General features: G+C 42.1%; 1 protein-coding gene across 1 annotated transcript; it reads left to right on the top strand.

Moving 5' to 3' along the window:
- Nucleotides 1-217: 217 nt before the first annotated feature.
- LOC140365149 (C-type lectin domain family 4 member E-like) lies at nucleotides 218-1,551 on the top strand (the record flags this gene model as incomplete). The annotated part of the gene is made up of 3 exons (XM_072451403.1): nucleotides 218-394; nucleotides 734-858; nucleotides 1,012-1,551. Coding segments are annotated over 3 exons (495 nt in total), but the record flags the coding sequence as incomplete, so codon positions are not given.
- Between the last annotated feature and the right edge of the window lie 23,354 nt (nucleotides 1,552-24,905).

Genomic DNA, 24,905 nt, shown 5'->3' with positions numbered 1-24,905 from the left:
CTTTAGTCATGGGTCAATATTTGTTACTGTTCTAATTTGTGTTATCATGATTGTCATTGCATAAGCTCTTTATTTAAACAGTAAACACCAAAGAAACAACTACAACTACAACGAACATGACAGATATAACTATGACCACTGCTACTACTACTACTACCACCAGCACAGGTATTAGTCAAATACATCAAATAAATACATATCAAGATGATTCTGATCATTTAACACTGTCCCAGTTTCAACATGTTCAACGAAACTCCAGTGTGAAACCAACTGGAAACTAAATGGAAGAAAGTGCTATTATTTCTCCACAAATAAGTTCTCATGGATCAAGAGCAAGACGTTTTGTGAATCTATGGATGGACGCCTGGTGAAGATAGACAGCAGAGAGGAGCAGGTACTGGAGACTGAACTTTACACTTTTAAACTGTTCAAATGCAGATGTTTTGAGCTGGTTCATGGTTAATGTCTCTGTAATTACTGCATCTGAAATACTGCGCGGGAAACAAAAACTGACACAAAGTTCAACATCAAGTTTCCAGATGTGACGTGTCATTCGATCGGACAAGTTTGACGTCTTTCCATTTGTGTTTAATGTGTTTTAGAATTGGAGAAAAAAATAATAATTGTACAAAAATATATTGGCAGCTGCATGAGATTATAACATCAGCAGAGAACAAGAATTCACTTAAATTGAGAAAATGTTAAGACTAAACATGTTTATTTTCTGTTTTAGTTGTTTCTATATGAAAAATTGAGAACTTTAATGAGCGAGGGTGAAGATAAGTTCTGGATCGGACTGACAGACTCTGAAGCTGAGGGTGTGTGGAAGTGGACAGACGGCTCTTCACTGAACCCAAGGTGAGATTTGATCAAAGTAAACGAGACAAAAGTGTATATTTCATACTTAACTGCTAAAAATACTTACACAGTTGAAACGATTTAAATTCAAAGCATTGTGCAATGAAACTAGTCCCTGTGAATAATTCTGCATCTTTTGTTTCTCTGGTTTAGTTTAACGTTTTGGTTTAAGGGTAAAAATAAAACAGAACCAGACAATTGGACAGGAGTTGATCCTGAAGGAGAAGACTGTGTGCGGATGGGGGAGCAGACAGACAACTATCAGGAGAAAAGCTGGTTTGACCAAAACTGCGACACACCTCAGAGATTCATCTGTGAGAAGAACCCAACAACAGTCTGTCAATAGAAATGACATTCACCAATGACTTTAAAGTGAGACTAAACACCAACTCAAACCAAGTCAATCTGTTCCTCAATCATCCAGACGCCGTCCCTTCTTCCCCTTCAGTCCTCCAGGCGCTGCCCAGTTTCACCGCTCGTTCAGACTGTGGCTTTGTGTCGACTTTAGGTGTTTAGTCCCACTTTAATATCACCTGTATGTGTTTGTGTGGTTGTTAGAGTCTGACATACGCAGGAGAATCATATGATCACGCCATCATTCTTATCTTGTGTTGTAAAAATGTTTATATAAATGTATAAAAGGCATTTCACAACTTGCTTCACAGAGAATTAAAATCACTTTGTAATATTTTGGATGTAGATCTCTTTGATGGCCCATTAGTGTTGTGTTGTTTTCTTATTTTTTTATTTATTCTTTTTTTTTCTTTTTTGCATCCTGGCTCATAATGGCAGTCGTTGTTGTTGTTTTATGGCGGTTGGTATCCAAGTGTTACATTACCACAAGACTTTATTCTTTAGCCTTCCACAATGGCGGTCGTTGGAGGAAGAGGAAGACCTTGTGTGTTTGGAACTCGTGGGCTTTGAACTCCTGTGCTTCTGAAGAATAAAGTTGTTGTTGTTGTTGTTGTTGTTGTTGTTGTTGTTGTTTTATGGCGGTTGACATCCGAGTGTTGCATTACCGCCAGACTTTATTCCTTAGACTTTGTCGTAGAAGAATAAAGTTAGATCTACAACTACAGTAGGTGTCGGTCATGTGACACCTGGATTCCAGCCGCCAAAGAATAAGAAGAAAAGTTTCATAGTTCCCCTTTAATATCTGTTGATGCAGTCATAAATAAAGATAAACATCTCTCACACATCTCAAATGTTTATTCATTTTGACACCGTGAAAAGAAGAAGTATTTCAGCGTGTGACATATAAGGGACACATTTTACATCTAGTGACCGTGATAATTCAGATCTGAGAGGATATATGGGTGTTAGGAATGACAGGGAGCAGGGCAGAGGGGGAGGTGTAGCTGTGTTTACTCGAAATTACCTCAATAATGTCAATGTGAGTAATACGCTTGAGGCTTTGGCTGTCTAGTTTAGTAATGATACTGTTACTGTGGTTAACCTTTATAACCCGTGTGGTGAGTTAACGCTAGACTCTTTAAACTGTATCGGCGAGGATGTTCAAGGAAAAAACATGTGGTGTGGAGATTTCAATGCACGTAGCACTTTATGGGGCGGTAGTAGTACTGATAGGAATGAGTTGGTGTTTGAAGGTTTTATCGATCAGAGGGAGTTGGTTTGTCTGAATGATGGCCACGGAACCCGTTATAATATAGTGAACAATACGGAGAGCGCAATAGAGCTTATGCTTATGTCCAAGGAGTTAGCGGGTGTTAGTAGTGCGGAAATTCTTAGTAATCTTTCACTCCGAAGCGACCAGTCAGCATTGGGATGGGTTGAGTCTACTTTACAGTGGTGCGGCGTGGGGGGGGCCTCTGACAGACTTTCTGCATTGCAAAGCATTCAATCTGGGAAGTCGGATTGTAGACAGGATGTTTTATAAAGCATCTTCTGTCTGATACGCTCTCTGTCTAGGAAGGATGTGAGGGTTTCCTTCATTTGAGTTCCTGCGCATGTGGAGGTAGACGGTAACAAAGTGTCTGATTCGCTGGCAAAAAGTTCCCCTAGGCGGCCGTCAATTGATGTGACGGTTGAGTTAAGCAAATCTGAAATCAAACCTATTATTAAGAGTCATGTGCATAAACTTTGGCAGGGATTTTGGAGTCGTTGTGATACTGGACGGCATCTCTATCAAATACAAAGTAGTGTTGGTCCATGCAGATCCACGCGGGGGAGGAAAGGGCCTTTGCTCGCATGAGGATGGACCATACTGGACTCAATCGGTCACTGAGTAGGATAGGCAAACATCTGACCGGTCTGTGTAATCACTGTCAAGAGCCAGAGACGGTCGAGCATGTGCTGATTCACTGTGCGACCTATGAAAGAGAAAGGACCGGGTTGGCCTTGTGGTTTCAGAATAATAGGCAGGAATTTCTTACATTCCAGTCACAGGGTTTGCGTAAGGCGGTAGTTGCTTACTTATAACACAGGGTTGGGTGGATGTCTATAGAGTTGAGGTGTGTGGCACTGCTGTGGTGGGTGGCGGTGGTGTAGCGCTTGGATACCGGTAGAGGGGGACGAAGAAGAGGAAGAAGAAGAAGATCTCATGAGCTTGGAATTCGTGGGCTTTGAACTGAAGAATAAAGTCTAAAGAATAAAGTCTAAATAATTAAGAATAAAGTCTAAGGAATTAAGAATAAAGTTGTTGTTGTTGTTGTTGATTTATGGCGGTTGGCATCCGAGTGTTGCATTACCGCCAGGCTTTATTCCTTAGACTGTTGTTGTTGCTGTTGTTATTGTTTTATGGCAGTCGACAGCCGAGTGTCGCATCACCGCCAGACTTTATTCCCCAGACTTTGTCGTAGTCCTAAAAGTTGTTCTTCCAGTGATTAAATAAAGTCTAAAGAATTAAGAATAAAGTCTAAAGAATAAATTCTGAAGTCTAAGACGTAGACGTATAGTGGGTGGCGGGTTGTAAACTGTGCTGCTCAGACTCAAAGCAGAACTGAAAGGATCAGGATCATTGCTAAAGCTGCAGGGAGATTCCTTGGAACAAAGGAGCTTGATTGGGCAGATATAGAAAACAGGCTAAAGGCGCTAAATGGGAGTCGGAGTGATGGGGGTCTGCTTGTGGGGAGTCAGAGTGATCAGAGTGACGAGATGGGGGTGGGGGTGGTCTCCTGTCCTCGCCCAGTCTCGTAGACGCACGGCTACCAAGCAGCGACATCAGTGGACATATTAGAATAGAATGAAGCCTGAAGAATAAAGCTGTACGGTGGAAGCACCGAACGTCAAAGAAGGAGAGGAAGATGAAGAAGAGTCTCCCTGGAATAAAGCCGGTCACAAAGACATATCATGACCTCATGGGCTTTGTAACACCAAAGCAATGGAAGGAGTAATTTTACGGACTACGACAGAGTCTGAGGACTACGACAAAGTCTGAGGAATAAAGTCTGGCGGTAATGCAACACTTGGATGCCAACCGCCATAAAACAACAACAACAACAACAACAACGACAATGTAACGCTTGAAGAAGAGTCAGCCCTGGAATAAAGCCGGTCGAACTCTAAAAAATTAAGTCTAAAGAAGAAAGTCTGGCGGTAATCTAACACTTGGATACCAACTGCCATAAAACACAAAAGAAGAAGAAGAAGAAGAAGAAGAAGAAGAAGAAGAAGAAGAAGAAGAAGAAGAAGAAGAAGAAGAAGAAGAAGAAGAAGAAGAAGAAGAAGAAGAAGAAGAAGAAGAAGAAGAAGAAGAAGAAGAGATGGAGATGTCAAAATATGTCGATGATCCTGTGCCAACAGAAGAGAGAGACAACGGTGAGTCTGTCTCACATTGAATATAGATGAAACAGCAGTAGAAGTAGTTAGTGGTAGTATTTTTTGTTTGAATTATATTCCTAGTATTTAAAAAAAAAGAAGAAAAAATCAAATTGATTTTCCTTAAATGTCCACTATGTGCACATTAACAATAATCTTTGATCGTTTGCATTATTGTCCCACAGTTTGATCAAATGCAAATGCTGATCTGAGAAAAATGACAAACGATCCAGACCAGAGCAGCACAGAGACAAATGCATAAAGACCTAAACTGCTTATTTGTGAAGAATTTGTCTTCTTTGCTTACTTTTATTAGAAATGTTCCTGAAACTCAGACTCATTCATGAATTACTCTTGAATTTATGATTACAACATCAGGCATGTGATGGGAAAGAACTTTACCAGTTTAAAGGGAAATGTTTTATCTCACAAATTATTGAAACACTCTTACTCGAGTCAAATATGTGTGGTAATTTCTGTGGTAACATGTTAAGTTGAAGTTTGGTGTCAACAAACATAATTAGTTTTATCTTGAAAGTACCAATATGAAAATAATTCAACATCATTTTATGTCATCACTGAAAAGCAGGATGAAGTTCAGTCATGTCTCTGTAAAGGTTCCTCTAAAGTTGTTAAATGTGGTTTGAGCAGAAGTGCATTCTGGGAAGAGGAGGCTGGATGGAAAGCAGAGAGTGGGTGTGGTTCTGGCTCTGGTTCTGTTCGTGGCTTTTTTGGTCTTTTCCGGAGCCGCGGTCATCTGTGAGTTTTACACACAAATGTGAACTTGTACAACACCAATAATATGACAATGATACATAACGCCAATAAATATAATAATAATATTTGTATTGTTTTGCCTGGAATGTTCCATAGCATGGCATTAAACGTATATATCTTGCATTTAATCAATAACATATGTTTTTATTGCTGAAAAATACCATGAAGGACACACGGACACAGTTCCGTGTGTCCGTCAAGAAATTAGACATAAACCAATGCTATTCCTTAACACACAGAGAACACAATTCAACTTAGAATATGAAACGATACAGAAATGTCAGACTTTTGTGTAGCATGCATGGGAGAAAATCTCGGACTGGGTCGCCAGGGCTGATTTGTACGTAGCCTGGCGACCCTGCTTGGTCTCACAACGTTTTTTTTCTCACGCAGGTTGGTTTTATTAGATATTATGGAATAGGCGGGTGACATTCTCATTGGTCAGCTTCACATCAAGGCACTTGTCTTTTATAACAGTTGGTATTTTCCCTTAGAGATAAAGCATGGGTAATGTTTACCTAACTCCCCTGGGGTGTTACACCCCCTCCCTGGAGAGTAAACATTCCTCTGCTCCATCTTTACGACACACAAACAAATGCAGTTTTTCACATGCCGTTTTTCTCTTAGACTAATGATGCAGATAATATAAAATATCGTCATATCACTATTATGAAGATAAAATGCATCACAGAAATATAATCATATATTTACATTTTATCACAGTGTCGTATTGTCATCAGTTTGCGCTTCCATCCATTCACTCTTTTGCTTGTTTCTGTGTGTGACATGTTGTAGCTTGACACCAGCAGAACAAGGCAATGTGGCTGTAATTTCCCCAACAAACCAAGCCACTGCCTGCTGCCTGTGCCCCATAGTAAAGAGAGAACAGACAAAGCCAAAAAGGCTCCGAACTTTGACCTCTGTGAGCGGCTTTCACTGGCACTAAACAACCGTGAATTTGTGAATTCTGTTCACTGACAATGGCAATAAACCTCTTTCTGATGGTGGCTGCCCACGAGTCCGAAGGTTCACTGGTCCGAAGATTCACTAGTCCGAAAATTCAGAAATTTTAAGGTTCACTGGTTCGAAGGTGTGAGTCCAAAACTCACGTATTTTCCATAACCGACTTGTTTCTGTGCATATCCTGAGCTCCTTATCGTATTATTAATGAATAAATTAACTCCGGGATTAAACTTTTTTCCAGTAGCCGTGGCGCGGTCAAATAGCCCAGCAGTTTCAGGAGCCGCGGCACGAAATAGCGCGGCCGCCGAAACTGCAAAGGAGACAAAGGAGAAGTGACACCTCAAAGAGTCCATTTGTCTTTGCACTTTTCTCTTTTTTGTCTTAAATTGTTTGATTTCTGTCATGTCTTTGTGATTTTAATGCATTTTATCCGGTTTTGTGTGAAACACTTTGAATTGCCGTGTGTACAAATTGTGCTCTTCAAATAAACTTGCCATATGTTTTTTCAAATACTGTAAAAGAAAAAATATGACTAAAAAAGAAACTAAATAAGCTGGCACATGTTGGACGATTTATGTATCGACCCTAATTATTGTACAATTTTGCCACATTTTCTCTATTTAAATAGTGCACATCAAAGAATCCACAACAGGACTTGAGACGATCAAAAAACTGGCCGCAGTAACCATGGTAACGCCTCCAACCACAACCACCAAGACAGCAACAACTACTTCGACTCCTGGCCCCAGCACAGGTACATCTCAGTCATGATTCTATCAAAATAAATACACCGGAAGTTAATTCTGATCATTTATGACCGTCACACCTCAAAGAGTCAATTACTTTGACTGGTTTTGACAGTTGGCTTTATGGGAACAAAAAGCTGTAATATGCATATATATTTATATATTTTTTCTGTCTCACTTGACTTCAGAACTATGTATTTCGGCCTCAAAACTCATGGACACAAAATACCTTTGGAACATGATTCTGATTCTGGATGATTTAAGCTGACCCAACAATCAAGGACTGGATTATAACTGACATTTAAAAAAACAGGAAATTACATTGGGACCAAATTTGAAAATTGACAAATTGAATAGATTTTGGACCAAATGGGATCACTTTGCCTGGACTACATGGTGTCCAGAGTCTGGACTAAACATGGACCGGCCTCCTGCTGGTGCCAGAATCAGGATCTAAACATGGACCGGCCTCCTGCTGGTGTCCAGAGTCAGGACTAAACATGGACCAGCCTCCTGCTGGTGCCCAGAGTCTGGACTAAACATGGACCGGCCTCCTGCTGGTGTCCAGAGTCAGGACTAAACATGGACCGGCCTCCTGCTGGTGCCAGAGTCAGGACTAAACATGGACCGGCCTCCTGCTGGTGCCAGAGTCAGGACTAAACATGGACCGGCCTCCTGCTGGTGTCCAGAGTCAGGACTAAACATGGACCAGCCTCCTGCTGGTGCCCAGAGTCTGGACTAAACATGGACCGGCCTCCTGCTGGTGTCCAGAGTCTGGACTAAACATGGACCGGCCTCCTGCTGGTGCCCAGAGTCAGGACTAAACATGGACCGGCCTCCTGCTGGTGCCAGAGTCAGGACTAAACATGGACCGGCGGACTAAACATGGACCGGCCTCCTGCTGATGCCAGAGTCAGGACTAAACATGGACCGGCCTCCTGCTGGTGCCAGAGTCAGGACTAAACATGGACCGGCCTCCTGCTGGTGCCAGAGTCAGGACTAAACATGGACCGGCCTCCTGCTGGTGCCAGAGTCAGGACTAAACATGGACCGGCGGACTAAACATGGACCGGCCTCCTGCTGATGCCAGAGTCAGGACTAAACATGGACCGGCCTCCTGCTGGTGCCAGAGTCAGGACTAAACATGGACCGGCCTCCTGCTGGTGCCAGAGTCAGGACTAAACATGGACTGGCCTCCTGCTGGTGCCAGAGTCAGGACTAAACATGGACCGGCCTCCTGCTGGTGCCAGAGTCAGGACTAAACCCTTTTTTGCCACATTTTCTCTATTTAAACAGTGCACATCAAAGAATCCACAACAGGACTTGAGACGATCAAAAAACTGGCCACAGTAACCATGGTAACGCCTCCTCCAACCACAACCACCAAGACAGCAACAACTACTTCGACTCCTGGCCCCAGCACAGGTACATCTCAGTCATGATTCTATCAAAATAAATACACAGGAAGTTAATTCTGATCATTTATGACCGTCACACCTCAAAGAGTCAATTACTTTGACTGGTTTTGACAGTTGGCTTTATGGGAACAAAAAGCTGTAATATGCATATATATTTATATATTTTTTCTGTCTCACTTGACTTCAGAACTATGTATTTCGGCCTCAAAACTCATGGACACAAAATACCTTTGGAACATGATTCCGATTCTGGATGATTTAAGCTGACCCAACAATCAAGGACTGGATTATAACTGACATTTAAAAAAACAGGAAATTACATTGGGACCAAATTTGAAAATTGACAAATTGAATAGACTTTGGATCAAATGGCTGTGCATATGACTGAAAGGATTTTTCTTTTTTCTTTGCACTTTTCTCTATTAAATGCCTTAAATTGTTTGATTTCTGTCATGTCTTTTATCCTGTTTTGTGTGAAACACTTTGAATTGCCGTGTGTACAAATTGTGCTCTACAAATAAATTTGCCTTATGTTGTTTCAAATACTGTAAAAGAAAAAATATGACTAAAAAAGAAACTAAATAAGCTGGCACATGTTGGACGATTTATGTATCGACCCTAATTATTGTACAATTAAGCCAGATTTTCTCTATTTAAGCAGTGCACATCAAAGAATCCACAACAGGACTTGAGACGATCAAAAAACTGGCCGCAGTAACCATGGTAACGCCTCCAACCGCAACCACCAAGACAGCAACAACTACTTCGACTCCTGGCCCCAGCACAGGTACATCTCAGTCATGATTCTATCAAAATAAATACACAGGAAGTTAATTCTGATCATTTATGACCGTCACACCTCAAAGAGTCAATTACTTTGACTGGTTTTGACAGTTGGCTTTATGGGAACAAAAAGCTGTAATATGCATATATATTTATATATTTTTTCTGTCTCACTTGACTTCAGAACTATGTATTTCGGCCTCAAAACTCATGGACACAAAATACCTTTGGAACATTATTCTGATTCTGGATGATTTAAGCTGACCCAACAATCAAGGACTGGATTATAACTGACATTTAAAAAAACAGGAAATTACATTGGGACCAAATTTGAAAATTGACAAATTGAATAGATTTTGGACCAAATGGGATCACTTTGCCTGGACTACATGGTGTCCAGAGTCTGGACTAAACATGGACCGGCCTCCTGCTGGTGCCAGAGTCAGGACTAAACATGGACCGGCCTCCTGCTGGTGCCAGAATCAGGACTAAACATGGACCGGACTCCTGCTGGTGCCAGAGTCAGGACTAAACATGGACCGGCCTCCTGCTGGTGCCCAGAGTCAGGACTAAACATGGACCGGCCTCCTGCTGGTGCCAGAGTCAGGACTAAACATGGACCGGCCTCCTGCTGGTGCCCAGAGTCAGGACTAAACATGGACCGGCCTCCTGCTGGTGCCAGAGTCAGGACTAAACATGGACCGGCCTCCTGCTGGTGCCCAGAGTCAGGACTAAACATGGACCGGCCTCCTGCTGGTGTCAGAGTCAGGACTAAACATGGACCGGCCTCCTGCTGGTGCCAGAGTCAGGACTAAACATGGACCGGCCTCCTGCTGGTGCCAGAGTCAGGACTAAACATGGACCGGCCTCCTGCTGGTGCCAGAGTCAGGACTAAACATGGACCGGCCTCCTGCTGGTGCCAGAGTCAGGACTAAACATGGACCGGCCTCCTGCTGGTGCCAGAGTCAGGACTAAACATGGACCGGCCTCCTGCTGGTGCCAGAGTCAGGACTAAACATGGACCGGCCTCCTGCTGGTGCCAGAGTCAGGACTAAACATGGACCGGCCTCCTGCTGGTGCCAGAGTCAGGACTAAACATGGACCGGCCTCCTGCTGGTGCCAGAGTCAGGACTAAACATGGACCGGCCTCCTGCTGGTGCCAGAGTCAGGACTAAACATGGACCGGCCTCCTGCTGGTGCCAGAGTCAGGACTAAACATGGACCGGCCTCCTGCTGGTGCCAGATTCAGGACTAAACATGGACCGGCCTCCTGCTGGTGCCAGAGTCAGGATTAAACATGGACCGGCCTCCTGCTGGTGCCAGAGTCAGGACTAAACATGGACCGGCCTCCTGCTGGTGCCAGAGTCAGGACTAAACATGGACCGGCCTCCTGCTGGTGCCAGAGTCAGGACTAAACATGGACCGGCCTCCTGCTGGTGCCAGAGTCAGGACTAAACATGGACCGGCCTCCTGCTGGTGCCAGAGTCAGGATTAAACATGGACCGGCCTCCTGCTGGTGCCAGAGTCAGGACTAAACATGGACCGGCCTCCTGCTGGTGCCAGAGTCAGGACTAAACATGGACCGGCCTCCTGCTGGTGCCAGAGTCAGGACTAAACATGGACCGGCCTCCTGCTGGTGCCAGAGTCAGGACTAAACATGGACCGGCCTCCTGCTGGTGCCAGAGTCAGGACTAAACCCTTTTTTGCCACATTTTCTCTATTTAAACAGTGCACATCAAAGAATCCACAACAGGACTTGAGACGATCAAAAAACTGGCCACAGTAACCATGGTAACGCCTCCTCCAACCACAACCACCAAGACAGCAACAACTACTTCGACTCCTGGCCCCAGCACAGGTACATCTCAGTCATGATTCTATCAAAATAAATACACAGGAAGTTAATTCTGATCATTTACGACCCTCATGCCAGTTCCACCGTGTCCATTCAAACTCCAGTGTGGCTCCCACTTCAAACTAGCGGGAACAAAGTGCTATTATTTATCCACAAATAAGGAGCCATGGCTCACGAGCAAGTGGGTTTGTGAATCTTTGGCCGGAAACCTGGTGAAGATAGACAGCAGAGAGGAGCAGGTACTGGAGACTGAACTTTACACTTTTAAACTGGTCAAATGCAGATGTTTTGAGCTGGTTCATGGTTAATGTCTCTGTAATTACTGCATTTGAAATACTGCGCGTGAATCGATCGGACAAGTTTGAGGTCTTTGTGTTTGATGTGTTTTAGTGTTGGAGGTAAAAAAAGCTATCTTCACAACTTAATGTACAACTATATTGACAGCTGCATGAGATTAAAACATCAGCAGAGAACAAGAATTCACTTGAGTTGCGAAAAATGTTAAGATGAACATGTTTATTTTCTGTTTTAGTTCCTTCTATATGGAAAATGTAGAGCTTTAATGAGCGCTCCAGAAGATAAGTTCTGGATCGGACTGACAGACTCTGAAGCTGAGGGTGTGTGGAAGTGGACAGACGGCTCTTCACTGAACCCAAGGTGAGATTTGATCAAAGTAAACTAGACTAATGTGTATAATTCATACATAACTGCTAAAAATACTTGAAATAATTTAAATTCAAAGCATTGTGCAATGAAACTAGTCCCTGTGAATAATTCTGCCTCAACTGTTCCTTTTTTCCTCTGGTTTAGTTTAACGTTTTGGTTTAAGGATGAACATGATAATGCAAAAGAACCAGACAACTTGACAAGAGTTAATCCTAAAGGAGAAGACTGTGTGCGGATGGGGATGAAAGCATCCAACTATCAGGAGAAAAGCTGGTTTGACCAAGACTGCAAAACACCTCAGAATTTCATCTGTGAGAAGAACCCAGTCTGTAGTAGAGAGCACTTTTACGGATGACTTTAAAGCTGAACAAAACAACAAATCAACTTTTCTTTTTGCAACTAAACCATGTGGTGTTTAGTTCCACTTTAATTAACTTTAGACGACGTGTTTGTGTGGTTGTTTCGTAATTAAAGTCTGAAATACGTAAGCAATATGCATTATCACGTCGTGTTTTTGTGTCGTAAAAAACTAATAAAACTATAAAAAAAAGAATGCGAATCTCTCAGCGTCTAATAATCAGTAACTGAACCGTCATGCCAGTTCCACCGTGCCCATTCCAACTCCACTGTGGCACCGACTGGGAGCTAAACACATTATCATGGATCCAGAGCGAGAAGAAATATGAATATGGTGAAGAAAGACAGCAGAGAGGAGCAGCTACTGGATAACTGCTTTGTGGGCCTTACTACTACTCCAATCACACTCCACATAAATATCAATCAAATTTATTTACAGTGATGTGCGGTGAGGTCCAGGGCTAGTGAGTCAAAGACTCTGAGTCGGATTTACAAACGCAAATGAACCCAAAAGAGCACCTTAGACAGGTCGTTCTGGACCAAAAAGAGGAGAAGCTGCAGCAGACTCATTCATTCCTCACCGACTAGATCTGCCCTTTGTCTCACAAAATCAAAAAACCTTGCATATTTTGACAGGCTCTTCAGTTTTGTGTCATCAAAATTCACAAAATGTGCAATCCACTAAACCAAGAAAAGCTAACTCACCAAAATGATCAAACCTGATTTTAATCTGATCATTGACGTTATCAAAAATGTTAAAAAATCATTTCCTCGGTTCATCTAAAAGTTTAAAAAGTTTGAACACAAAATACATTTCGGTACAAACGGGAGGCTAAGTATTGTGAAAATGAAACTAGCGTTTTTAGAGATATAACACTCTCTGAAGCAACCCGTTCAACTCTGGTGTAGGTCTTCCTTCAGTTAGAACCTTTTGCTTTGATTAAAAATCCAGATTTGCGAAATGTTTTAACTTGGAAATCTAATCGTCCATATTGTCCGGATTCTACATACAAAATGATAACAAAGAAGATAAGTGTACCTGTCCACACACGGTCAGGAGCGCCCTCTTCCATGAGGCACACGTACTGATGCCTCGCTTTGTGAACTTTTACTGTGATTTTATAATGAATCTGAGAGCCTGAAACACGCTTCAGAAATACATTTCATACATTATTTAGAATATGGAAGCACAGAGCACATCGTCAGGGAGTTTTATTTGTTATAAACGTGGGGAGAGAGAGCGACGCATCATTTGCATTGCTCCAGCTCAGTTTGTGAAGAGTGTGTGTGTGTTCCAGAGGCAGAGCAGGTTCTGCCTCCTCCCTGTATCTGAACAACAAACATCTGAACATTTTGACATTCTTATTTGAAACGGAAAAGGGGTTTATAATACATACCAGATGACAAATATGGCGGCCCCCGGGCGGGCTGTATATAAAGCTCATTATCTACATAATTATAGTTATCAATGCAAGAAATTGAAAATAATAAACAATATTCTGAAGCAATGACTATTCTTTATTTGAGAACTTTGATTAGACAGGTTTATTTGAACAAAAACTGGTCATATTAGACTTTGTTTTTATTTGCCCACCCTTTTCTTTTAAATTTACTTTACTTACTCTGATTCAGAACTCAACCATGGGCACTCAACCCCTGGAGCTAACAGCTTAGCCCCCGGGGCCCGAACTCAGCCTAGCCGGAGGCAAAAGCCGGCAAAAGTGACAATAAAATGACCAAAACTAACACAAAACCACCATAAAACACACTCCACACGACCCACACAACCCACGGGTCAAGAAATACAGAACACCACCGATAATAAGCCGCAGGGAGGCGGAGAACAACGAACAAGGCGCCAGCCTAGCCTAGCTCCCAACTTAGCTCGCGGCTAGGGTTGCCAACCGTCCCGAATTATGGGCGAGTTTGATTTGTCCCGTCCGGGACAGTTCTAGTCCCGTATTCCAATCACAGCCTCGCCGGCCAAGAATTGGCTACTGCAAACGCGCTACGCACACATTTACCACGCGCCTCTCAAAGCTCCACTTCCTGGAATTACCATGACAGACGCACGTCTCAGCCAATCCGATCCGAGGTTAGATTGAATTGAAATACCTGTCCTGTCCTCGCTCTCTGACCGCCACCGCCAGCTCAAGATCAAGTATTATTCATATCCAGAGAGGGAAACAGAAGGTAAAGCATGTTTAAACCTAGGCAAACAGTTTTGACTTCGTTAATTTAAAATTCTTATTTATGCCCCACACATAACCTCATAGGTTTGGGGCAGTATTTCTCAAACTAAGAATGATTTGTTTCTGTAATTTACTGCAGGGTAAGAGGAGGTCCATGAAACAGACAGCAAATACACAGACAACTGAGGACAACACAGTCAAGAAGACAATACAGTAGTAAGAAACAACAGAAACAGGTCAGGAGAGCAACACCAATACAATTTATGTAGGAGAGAAAAAAACAGATGGATAATAACAATTACATTACATGTTTTTTAAAAGCTTAAATGTCAGATTTATAATAAAATGTTAGTATATAACTTACATAAATGTCTTTTCCCCCCTTCAATATGATAATATCATGGCCTCCCGTGTATTGCTCAGAACTGGGATAAATTAGTTTGACAATGGTTGGTTTAGGCCTAAAGCTTTTCAGTGTCTGCGGCATATGGTTAAAGTCTAATGCTAACATGACATTTGAGAGAAACTTGTAATAATTGTCTTCACTATTCCCATGAACAATACATCCAAGCAAGTACAGTAGTGGTTTGCCAAAGATACACTGAAATTAGTAGGTTTATGGTATGGCTAATGAAATCTTGCAAGTTCCATTATTGTTGGTCAGCTGTTGGCGCGCCTGGAATAAAGTGTCCCTCATTTGGGGTTGAGGTAGTTGGCAACCCTACTCGCGGCTAACAGGAACAAACAACACGAAGATTCAGACAAAAAACACACATAACACCACCTCAAACACAATTAAATAAGGAATCCACACAGTTACACACATCAACAAAACAAGACACACAAAAGAAACAAATAAAACTGAATGACTTCTTCTTCTTCTTCTTCTTCTTCTTCTTCTTCTTCTTCTTCTTCTTCTTCTTCTTCTTCTTCTTCTTCTTCTTCTTCTTCTTCTTCTTCTTCTTCTTCTTCTTCTTCTTCTTCTTCTAGTATTGTTTATTAGAGGTTGGCACGCATCTGAAGGTGCATTATCGCCACCGCCCGGTATGGAGTGTGGGCCGGGAAGGCCCCAACAGTCCTTAAATCCCCCCCATTAATCCTGTTGACCTAAGATACACAAGGAGTACCTTTACTATAACCTTTTAATCTAATCCCATGTCCACATACTCTCTCTCTCAGAATTTGTCTTTGTTGTTGATATTTCGGGCAATGAATAAGGACATGCTCCACTGTCTCCTGGATTCTGCAGCACTCACACTCCCCTGTTCGATGTTTCCCTATTATTCTGAGGGTGTCATTCAGCCCTGTGTGTCCCAACCTCAGACGCGTCAGAACATCCTCCTCTCTGGGTTCTTATTACTCCACTCTCTTGTTCTCCCCTCTACTCCCGTTTGTATAATATAGAAAAAACGGCCTTTGAGGCAAGCATCCCATCTCCTCTGCCATTGTTTCTTAACTTCGTCCCTAATTATGCTTTTTACAATATTTAATGGGGATGTCCACCTCTGCTTTTGTAGCTCCTCCTTTTGCATATTTATGTGCCAGCTCATTCCCTTCCACCCCTATGTGCGCTGGGACCCACAAAAGGGTTACTTGTTTCCCTTGTCTGTTTATTCTTTCTAATACTTGTCTTATTTCACAGATTACGTCTTGTCTGGTTTCCGAGCTCAAATGTTTAATACTTGTTATTGCACTACTTGAATCTGATGCAACTAGATTTTTCTCCAGACCATTTCCCTCCTCCAGCTTAGTGCCAAAAGCTCAGCCAACAGTTCTGCTGTATACACAGCTATATAATCACTTACTCTTTTTTTTACAACAATGTCTATATCAAGGATGACAAAAGCTACTCCTATCTTACCACTAATTAAAGGTTGAATGGACGATTTTTTTGTCCCAAATCTGAGTCTTATTTCCTCATGGAGTGGACTGCCAATTAGTCCTGCCACGTATCAATCATAAAACGCACCTACCGCTCACCTGCAGCACATTGATCTATCATAATATAGTTCCCTCAGTGTACGGGACAGAATGAAGACGGAGAAAGACAGTTCGAGCTGACTCAGAAGAAGACGGAAATCTACGGGAGACGAGAGATGTGATGCGATCCGTCGCACTAATAAACAAACGCACGTGTGTGTTGTATCAGTCCGCACGGGGGAGTGCGCATGTGGACGGGGGAGTGGCATGCGCACTTCCGCCTGAGTTCTCAAATCGCCGAAGAATCGTCCATTGCGCCTTTAACTTTGATGCATCAGAGTAAATTACTCGATTTTCTGAATACTCATTTATGTACCCGTTCACATTAACACTACTACATTTCCTTCTTCTCAACAAACTCAGATCTACCACAGGCTCTTTCAGAAACCATGGAGGGATATTAGAGATTGGAACTGTAGGACTCACGTTCAGCTGGTTAATTCCTCTTCTTTGAGCTTCACTCTCTCCTATCCACCCAAAGCTGGTGAGCTGTGCCTTTTCTTTTTCCTGGCATGGTTTTAGTACATTTAGTCCTGGGTGGCTTACACTATGTCCTATAAATTAACCCCATATGTTAGAATCATCTGCCCTCTTCTGCTTTCTAGAGGCATCCCCCCCATTTCAACTTGGAGTGCATCTACTGGAGTTGACCTCATCGCCCCACAACACACTCTTAAAGCTTGGTTCTGAACTATATCTCATAGATTACTCCTTGAAGCTGAGCAATATACAATACACCCATAGTCAATCAATGATCTGATCAGAGCCATATATATTACCTTCAGGCATTTCTGGCTAGCTCCCCACTCCCGTCCTCTCAAGCGCCTCATAATGTTTATCATTTTTTTACACTTTTTCTGACGTTCTGACGCAAGTGATCTCTGTGTCGGAGTTGCTGGTGCAGAATCATTTTTTATTTTATTGAGGTTTTGGCCAAAATAACTGCAGAAAATCCACAAAAACAGGAAATGTTTTGGATTTCCGTTTTTTGTGTTCACGAAACAACTTGTTTAAAACCTCTCCCTTAACATCTGCTGATGAAGTAATCAATAGAGATAAACATCTCTCACACATCTCAAAGGTTAAATCATTTTCATACATTGAAAAGAGGAAGTATTTCAGCGTGTGACATATAAGTGTAGTGGCCGGGTCGTGGATGAATCAGTTATTATAGTATTTTGCGCCACTCCAGTTTACCTGGAGAATATTTCCCAAAGGCACGCAGATAAGTATATTAAGGAGGAGGCTGGCCAGGTTCCATTTAAGTTACATGGTTTTTATTTCACAATAGTTTTGTACACAAACAGTATTTTAATTTCAAGTATTTAATTATGTTTTTGCTATAAAGTCTTTACTAAAACGCATTCACACTCTTACTGATTCGCACTCACTCATTTTCCTAAAATTGACCCCGAATTGACTGCCGGTCAGTCCAAAATCGGGGGAAAGTGCCCCGTACTGAGAGTCCCCCTGTCCAGCCGTAACCTGACACCAGGAAGGTGCCAAGACACCGCGGACCAAAACAGAAAACAAATCAGAACGCGCAGGACAGATCAACACAAAGCAAAGCAAAACAGGAGAACAAAACAGATCAACACAAGACCGAACAAGACAAAACAAAACCGGGAACAAGACAGAACAATACAGAGGCAAAATAGGAGCAAAATAGGAACAAAACAGGAACAAAACAGGAACAAAACAGCAGAGGGGGGCGTGCCCAAGCCGCTGCAGACCACCACGGGAGACCTGCAATATTACCGGTGGAATTATACTACATTCAACCGAAATGGATCTAAATAAATACACGGCACATACCGGGGATGGTTGACGGCGTAGCGCACGATACTTGCTTAACTGCTCAATGGGATCGCTCCACACCACATGCTGCGTTAGTGTCCAAACTGAATGGACCAGCGCTTGCAACGTTTGCCAGCTGCCAGCCGCACAACAGCACCTTCGGCACGATCTGCGGCGTGTGGCCACGGACCAGGTGTTACAAGGCAACCGGGTGTATTTGACCAGTGTATCTAGGGCAAACCGGGATTTAGGAGCGTTGAGACTGAATGACTGAGGAGAATTGGGCATTCATTACCTGCGAGGTGATTCAACAGAGCCCCGGACTGGATTATGGGTACCTGTGGCACTGCAGCGGCACTACCAGAAGAATTTAATTCATGAATTTGTGAAATGAATGAATCGAAGCCGCGGGATTGTCATTACCTGGAATGGAGGACGGAGTGGCCAACCACCAAGGCCCGGAAGAGCGTGTGGGCAAAACGAGAGGCGGATGAGGAGGGCGCGCTTAAGTAGTCTGCCAGCTCAGCGCCACAGAGCGGCAGGTAAGTGTACCCTCAGCACAGGCCTCCACAGCCCATCTTGCCACATTCCACCCCCCCGAAATGCATTGTCGCCTCGACGATGAAACACAACTTAACACCAAGGCCTATAAACTGCATGTGTCAGCCTGGAGGATGATACAGGAGTACCTTGCTCGGATGGTTGTTCAACTAGGGACCTTGGAAGACTGTGGGGATTTAGGTGTTGGCCAGTGGTCGTGTGAGTGGACCTGCGTACAGATTCCTCGCTGAAGCCAGGATTGGCCACAGGATCAATTGCTGGCGGAGCCTGGTCAGTGACATCGGTGGGGAGAGCAACTAATGGCTCTTGAGCACTCAGCACGTGTAATGGAAGGTGGGAGGAGTTTTGGGGCACAGCTGTTGGCTGCCGTTCCGGCGGCTGTAGAAACAAATCATCTTCTATGATTGGTGCTACGGGTGCATCCGGAAAATTCACACCAGGGACAGTGGCAGGGGAGTCGTTGCTAAGCAAGGCCTTCAACAGGGATCGGTGGACCCTTTTTACTTTGGTCGGCTGATCCACAGGAGCCACAGTGTACACCACATCATCTTCCCTTGGGGCTTGAAGGACTACATAGGTTAGAGGGCTCCACAGGTCTTGGGTCTTCCGGCGACCCCTAGCACTGTTATCGCGAAGTACCAACTTACCTTCCTTAAATGGCACATCTCTGACCCGTTGGTCATGATTTGCCTCTCTGCGTGTGGCCGCTAGGCGCTATCTTTTTCTCTTGCCCCATCAAAAGCCACCTGAAGACACATATGGTGCTACTTCACCCACTCATGCACACTTCCCCCCATGGGGTCTTGCACCCTACCCAACAAGAAGTCAATAGGTAGACTTGGTTCTTGCCCATACATCAGGAAGAATGGAGACTCACCCGTGGACTGGTGGGGAGTGGTGTTACAAGCCTTGAAATAACGGGTCGGACACGGTCAATGACCGACGCAAAAATCAGTTTTGACCGACTCCAAAATCAAGGCTTCGGACATACTGACTGACGCTAATTTTTCGCAGTAATATATTTTGCATTGGCAAAAACAGCGCAGTGAACATAACCAAAGCGATTCCTATGCACAAACTGGGCGCGCTACACTACAGACGACGATGATTGTTGTAGTTGTACAGCAGCGGACGCAGCGGAGCGCATGTGCGGGCTGAGAAACACCACGCTGCCGCTGTCAAACACAAACAAAAACCAGCGGCTGCAGGGACACTCAAGACGATCACTGTCAAGAAATGGATTGATGATGATCTCGCTAAGTTTTGTGCCCGTGACAGCAGTCCTTCTCAAATAGTGGGGCAACACGTCGGGTGCGTTTGACCGTTGGACGCTTTGGCTCCACCAGAGCGGCCCAGAGGGAGAGGGAGGGAAAGAGAGAAGAGGATAAAGGTAGTTCCAGAGCGTAATCTTACCTGTAAATGCTTTTTTGTTCTTCACAAATCTTTTTGTTGTTGGCGTGAGCCAAAGGAAAGTTTCAAGCCCCTCCCCCGAGCGTTACCATGGAGATTATCTCACTAATAAATTATATAATGCTTAAAAGAGCTACAATGAGGGGCCAATAAGCATACTTTTATATTATTTAATCCATTTATGGCCATTTTATTTTCAAATGAATACACTGTATTAAAGAGTAGTTCACTATATGTGAAATACGTAGCGGATGGTCATAGGTGATGAGATTGTTATGCACGCTCTGCGCGTGTAACACCGCATCATTTGGACCAGATGTCTATATACATATAGTTAAATATGTGTACTTTTGTTCCTGCGAATGACGTTGACACAGGCATAATAATTTTAAAAGAAAAAGCAATTGCAAATCTGACTAAACTGTGGCCTCATGGAGTCTGAACCAGAAAAGTCTTTTCTTGTGTTGAGATGGTTTCTTACTCTGTGGTGTAACGTTATTTTAAAACATTTTGACATTATTATAATTATTATAGTTGTGATCTTGGTCCTGTTTTCTTGTGAACTCCTGTGTTTATTCAAAGTGAGTGATAAGATGGAATCTGCTCAATATGTGTGTGTTTGAGTGACAGGGCAAGATAAAGACGCTGTTAAACAGGACACTGACTGCATTATACAGACATAAAAGAGGATTTAACAATTTTATCAATTTTATAGATTATTAGAATTTACTGATTAAAAGGGGGAAAAGTATTATAATTTAAATTGGGTTGGATTATGTTAAATTGGGTTGGATTATGTTAATTTAGCATTATTTTCCAGAAATCAGCTTAGTCTCTCTTGCATCAGCCTGTCCATCTGTGAGAGTCAGATCTCTCCTTCATCTGGAACTCCTCCAGGTTTCTACGTTTTTTCCCAAAGAGGTTTATGTAGTTTTTCCTGGCCGAGAAGGGGGGTCTAAGGACAGGGGAGCTTGGGACATTTGTCTAAAGACAGACTGGGAAATTGCCAAATTCCTATAAACATTGATTAATCTGTTGGGTGTTACGAAAATAAAATAGATACATGGAATTTAATTGAATTAGCTTTACAATCGGATGTTGAGCTCTATAGGACATCTATAGGATTATTGTTTATTTTCTATTCATTTTATTTATTTATTTTTATGATTATTTTTTATTTTCTATTGTTTTATTATTTATTTGTGTTATTCATGTTTTATTCATTTTTCATTATTAATTTTTATTATTCATGCTTTATTCATGTTTTATTATTCATTGTATTTGTTAATTATCTATTAAATTATTTGTTTTTATTTGTTATTTTATTTGTTATTTTTTTTATTTCATTCTTATTAGTTCTGTGCTAATGTTGCGGTAATTTGAGGATGAGATACTGGTGGTCAAAAGTCCCAGGACAAAATGATATTTATTCCCTGAACACTTGTGATGAAAGGTTTCTCCTCTGAAATGTTTTGCTTCAGCTAAAGGTTTAAGACATATATATATATTTACAATCTTCTTTGATTTTTAGGGGTAATTGACTGATGATAGTTGACATTTTGCTGATGTGATTTATAATAAAAACAGTGTTTTATATTTATCAAAAGAGGGGGATTGTTGTGGAAAAATAGGTCATGACATGTCATACCTATCTATGTTGTTTTCCTGTGTACAGATGATATAAGAATATATGTTACTGATAAATGTGGTCCGGCGCCTCTGTATCCGTGATGTTTTGATTGATCTCTTTTGGAGCTGATTTGATGTGGGTTTTGTGCGTACGTGGCAGTCTATGCCACTGCCGTTAAAAGCATGTGTATTGTCATTTGTTCTGGGGTTAGGGACAGATACCTTTGTTAGGGACAGTGGTTATTTACTGTGCACGAGTAAATAAAGATCCACCTTTTGAGAAAGACAAACTCTGTTCCGCTTCATCCTTTTTTGGTCATTGTTTGCAGATATTTCCCCAACACCACCGACCATCGATCCACTCTGCTCCGCCATCTCCTGTCTCTCCAGACCGCCCACAGCGCAGACCCAACTCTTTTTCCTCGTCTTCACCAGGCTGGCCAGGGATCCTGGAGCGTATGCCCCAAACATCCCAGCGGGCGTTAATGGATTATTATTATTCTTAATTCTTAATTCTTCATTCTTCTTCTTCTTCATTCTTCTTCTTCTTCTTCTTCATTCTTCTTCTTCTTCTTCTTCTTCTTCTTCTTCTTCTTCTTCTTCTTCTTCTTCTTCTTCTTCTTCATTCTTCTTCTTCTTCTTCTTCATTCTTCTTCTTCTTCTTCATTCTTCTTCTTCTTCTTCATTCTTCTTCTTCTTCTTCATTCTTCTTCTTCTTCTTCTTCATTCATTCTTCTTCTTCTTCTTCTTCTTCTTCTTCTTCTTCTTCTTCTTCTTCTTCTTCTTCTTCTTCTTCTTCTTCTTCTTCTTCATTCTTCTTCTTCTTCTTCTTCTTCTTCTTCTTCATTCTTCTTCTTCTTCTTCTTCATTCTTCTTCTTCTTCTTCTTCTTCTTCTTCTTCTTCTTCTTCTTCTTCTTCTTCTTCGTCTTCTTCTTCTTCTTCTTCTTCTTCTTCATTCTTCTTCTTCTTCTTCTTCTTCATTCTTCTTCTTCTTCTTCTTCTTCTTCTTCTTCTTCTTCTTCTTCTTCTTCTTCTTCTTCTTCTTCTTCTTCTTCTTCTTCTTCTTCTTCTTCATTCTTCTTCTTCTTCTTCATTCTTCTTCTTCTTCTTCATTCTTCTTCTTCTTCTTCTTCATTCTTCTTCTTCTTCTTCTTCTTCTTCTTCTTCTTCTTCTTCTTCTTCTTCATTCTTCTTCTTCTTCTTCTTCTTCATTCTTCTTCTTCTTCTTCTTCATTCTTCTTCTTCTTCATTCTTCATTCTTCTTCTTCTTCTTCTTCTTCTTCTTCTTCATTCTTCTTCTTCTTCTTCTTCTTCTTCTTCGTCTTCTTCTTCTTCTTCTTCTTCATTCTTCTTCTTCTTCAGTGCAGGAAAATATGCTCTCTTTTATGCGCGCGTTGCATTTATTATAATAACTTTGTCGTCGTAACACACCGACCGCTTTTGATTTTCGGGTCATTTTCCCCATTCATTAGATTTATTTATTTTAATGCCAAAATAGTGTTGGGAAATATAGAAGGGGGCGCAAAAAACTCAAGCAAGCAAAAACAAATATATAACAATTTTTTATTTTTTTTTCCCGGAGGGGGGCACTGTTGGCATTCGATATTCTAGCCTGTTCTGTCTATCCAGAGGTGATACCCCTGACTTGCTAGAATACGTAACACACTGCTTTCGATTTTCGATTTTTCGATTTTCTCCTTTCGTTAGATTTATTTGTCAATTCCAAAATAGTGTTTGGATAAATAGAAGGGGCCGCAGAAAACTCCGCCAAGCAAAAAAAATAAAAAAATAAAAATAATAACAATCCGCCCCGGGCACTGTTTCCCTATTATTCTGAGGGTGTCATTCAGCCCTGTGTGTCCCAACCTCAGACGCGTCAGAACATCCTCCTCTCTGGGTTCTTATTACTCCACTCTCTTGTTCTCCCCTCTACTCTCGTTTGTATAATATAGAAAAAACGGCCTTTGAGGCAAGCATCCCATCTCCTCTGCCATTGTTTCTTAACTTCTTCCCTAATTATGCTTTTTACAATATTTAATGGGGATGTCCACCTCTGCTTTTGTAGCTCCTCCTTTTGCATATTTATGTGCCAGCTCATTCCCTTCCACCCCTATGTGCGCTGGGACCCACAAAAGGGTTACTTGTTTCCCTTGTCTGTTTATTCTTTCTAATACTTGTCTTATTTCACAGATTACGTCTTGTCTGGTTTCCGAGCTCAAATGTTTAATACTTGTTATTGCACTACTTGAATCTGATGCAACTAGATTTTTCTCTGGCCCATTTCCCTCCTCCAGCTTAGTGCCAAAAGCTCAGCCAACAGTTCTGCTGTATACACAGCTATATAATCACTTACTCTTTTTTTTACAACAATGTCTATATCAAGGATGACAAAAGCTACTCCTATCTTACCACTAATTAACTTTGATGCATCAGAGTAAATTACTCGATTTTCTGAATACTCATTTATGTACCCGTTCACATTAACACTACTACATTTCCTTCTTCTCAACAAACTCAGATCTACCACAGGCTCTTTCAGAAACCATGGAGGGATATTAGAGATTTGAACTGTAGGACTCACGTTCAGCTGGTTAATTCCTCTTCTTTGAGCTTCACTCTCTATTTCTCTATCCACCCAAAGCTGGTGAACTGTGCCTTTTCTTTTTCCTGGCATGGTTTTAGTACATTTAGTCCTGGGTGGCTTACACTATGTCCTATAAATTAACCCCATATGTTAGAATCATCTGCCCTCTTCTGCTTTCTAGAGGCATCCCCCCCATTTCAACTTGGAGTGCATCTACTGGAGTTGACCTCATCGCCCCACAACACACTCTTAAAGCTTGGTTCTGAGCTATATCTCATAGATTACTCCTTGAAGCTGAGCAATATACAATACACCCATAGTCAATCAATGATCTGATCAGAGCCATATATATTACCTTCAGGCATTTCTGGCTAGCTCCCCACTCCCGTCCTCTCAAGCGCCTCATAATGTTTATCATTTTTTCACCCGTTTTTTTTTTTTTTTTTGCACACACTCTACTGCTTTACTTATATGCAATCCCAATGTCAATCTAGTGTCAAACCACAACCCCGGATGTACCATTCTGACGTTCTGACGCAAGTGATCTCGGT

The sequence above is a fragment of the Eucyclogobius newberryi genome, unplaced genomic scaffold, assembly GCF_026437365.1.
Source record: "Eucyclogobius newberryi isolate DKJ021-1_F unplaced genomic scaffold, fEucNew1.0.hap1 SCAF_186, whole genome shotgun sequence".
Lineage (NCBI taxonomy): Eukaryota > Metazoa > Chordata > Actinopteri > Gobiiformes > Gobiidae > Eucyclogobius > Eucyclogobius newberryi.
This window is presented reverse-complemented; position numbering and strand designations above follow the sequence as displayed.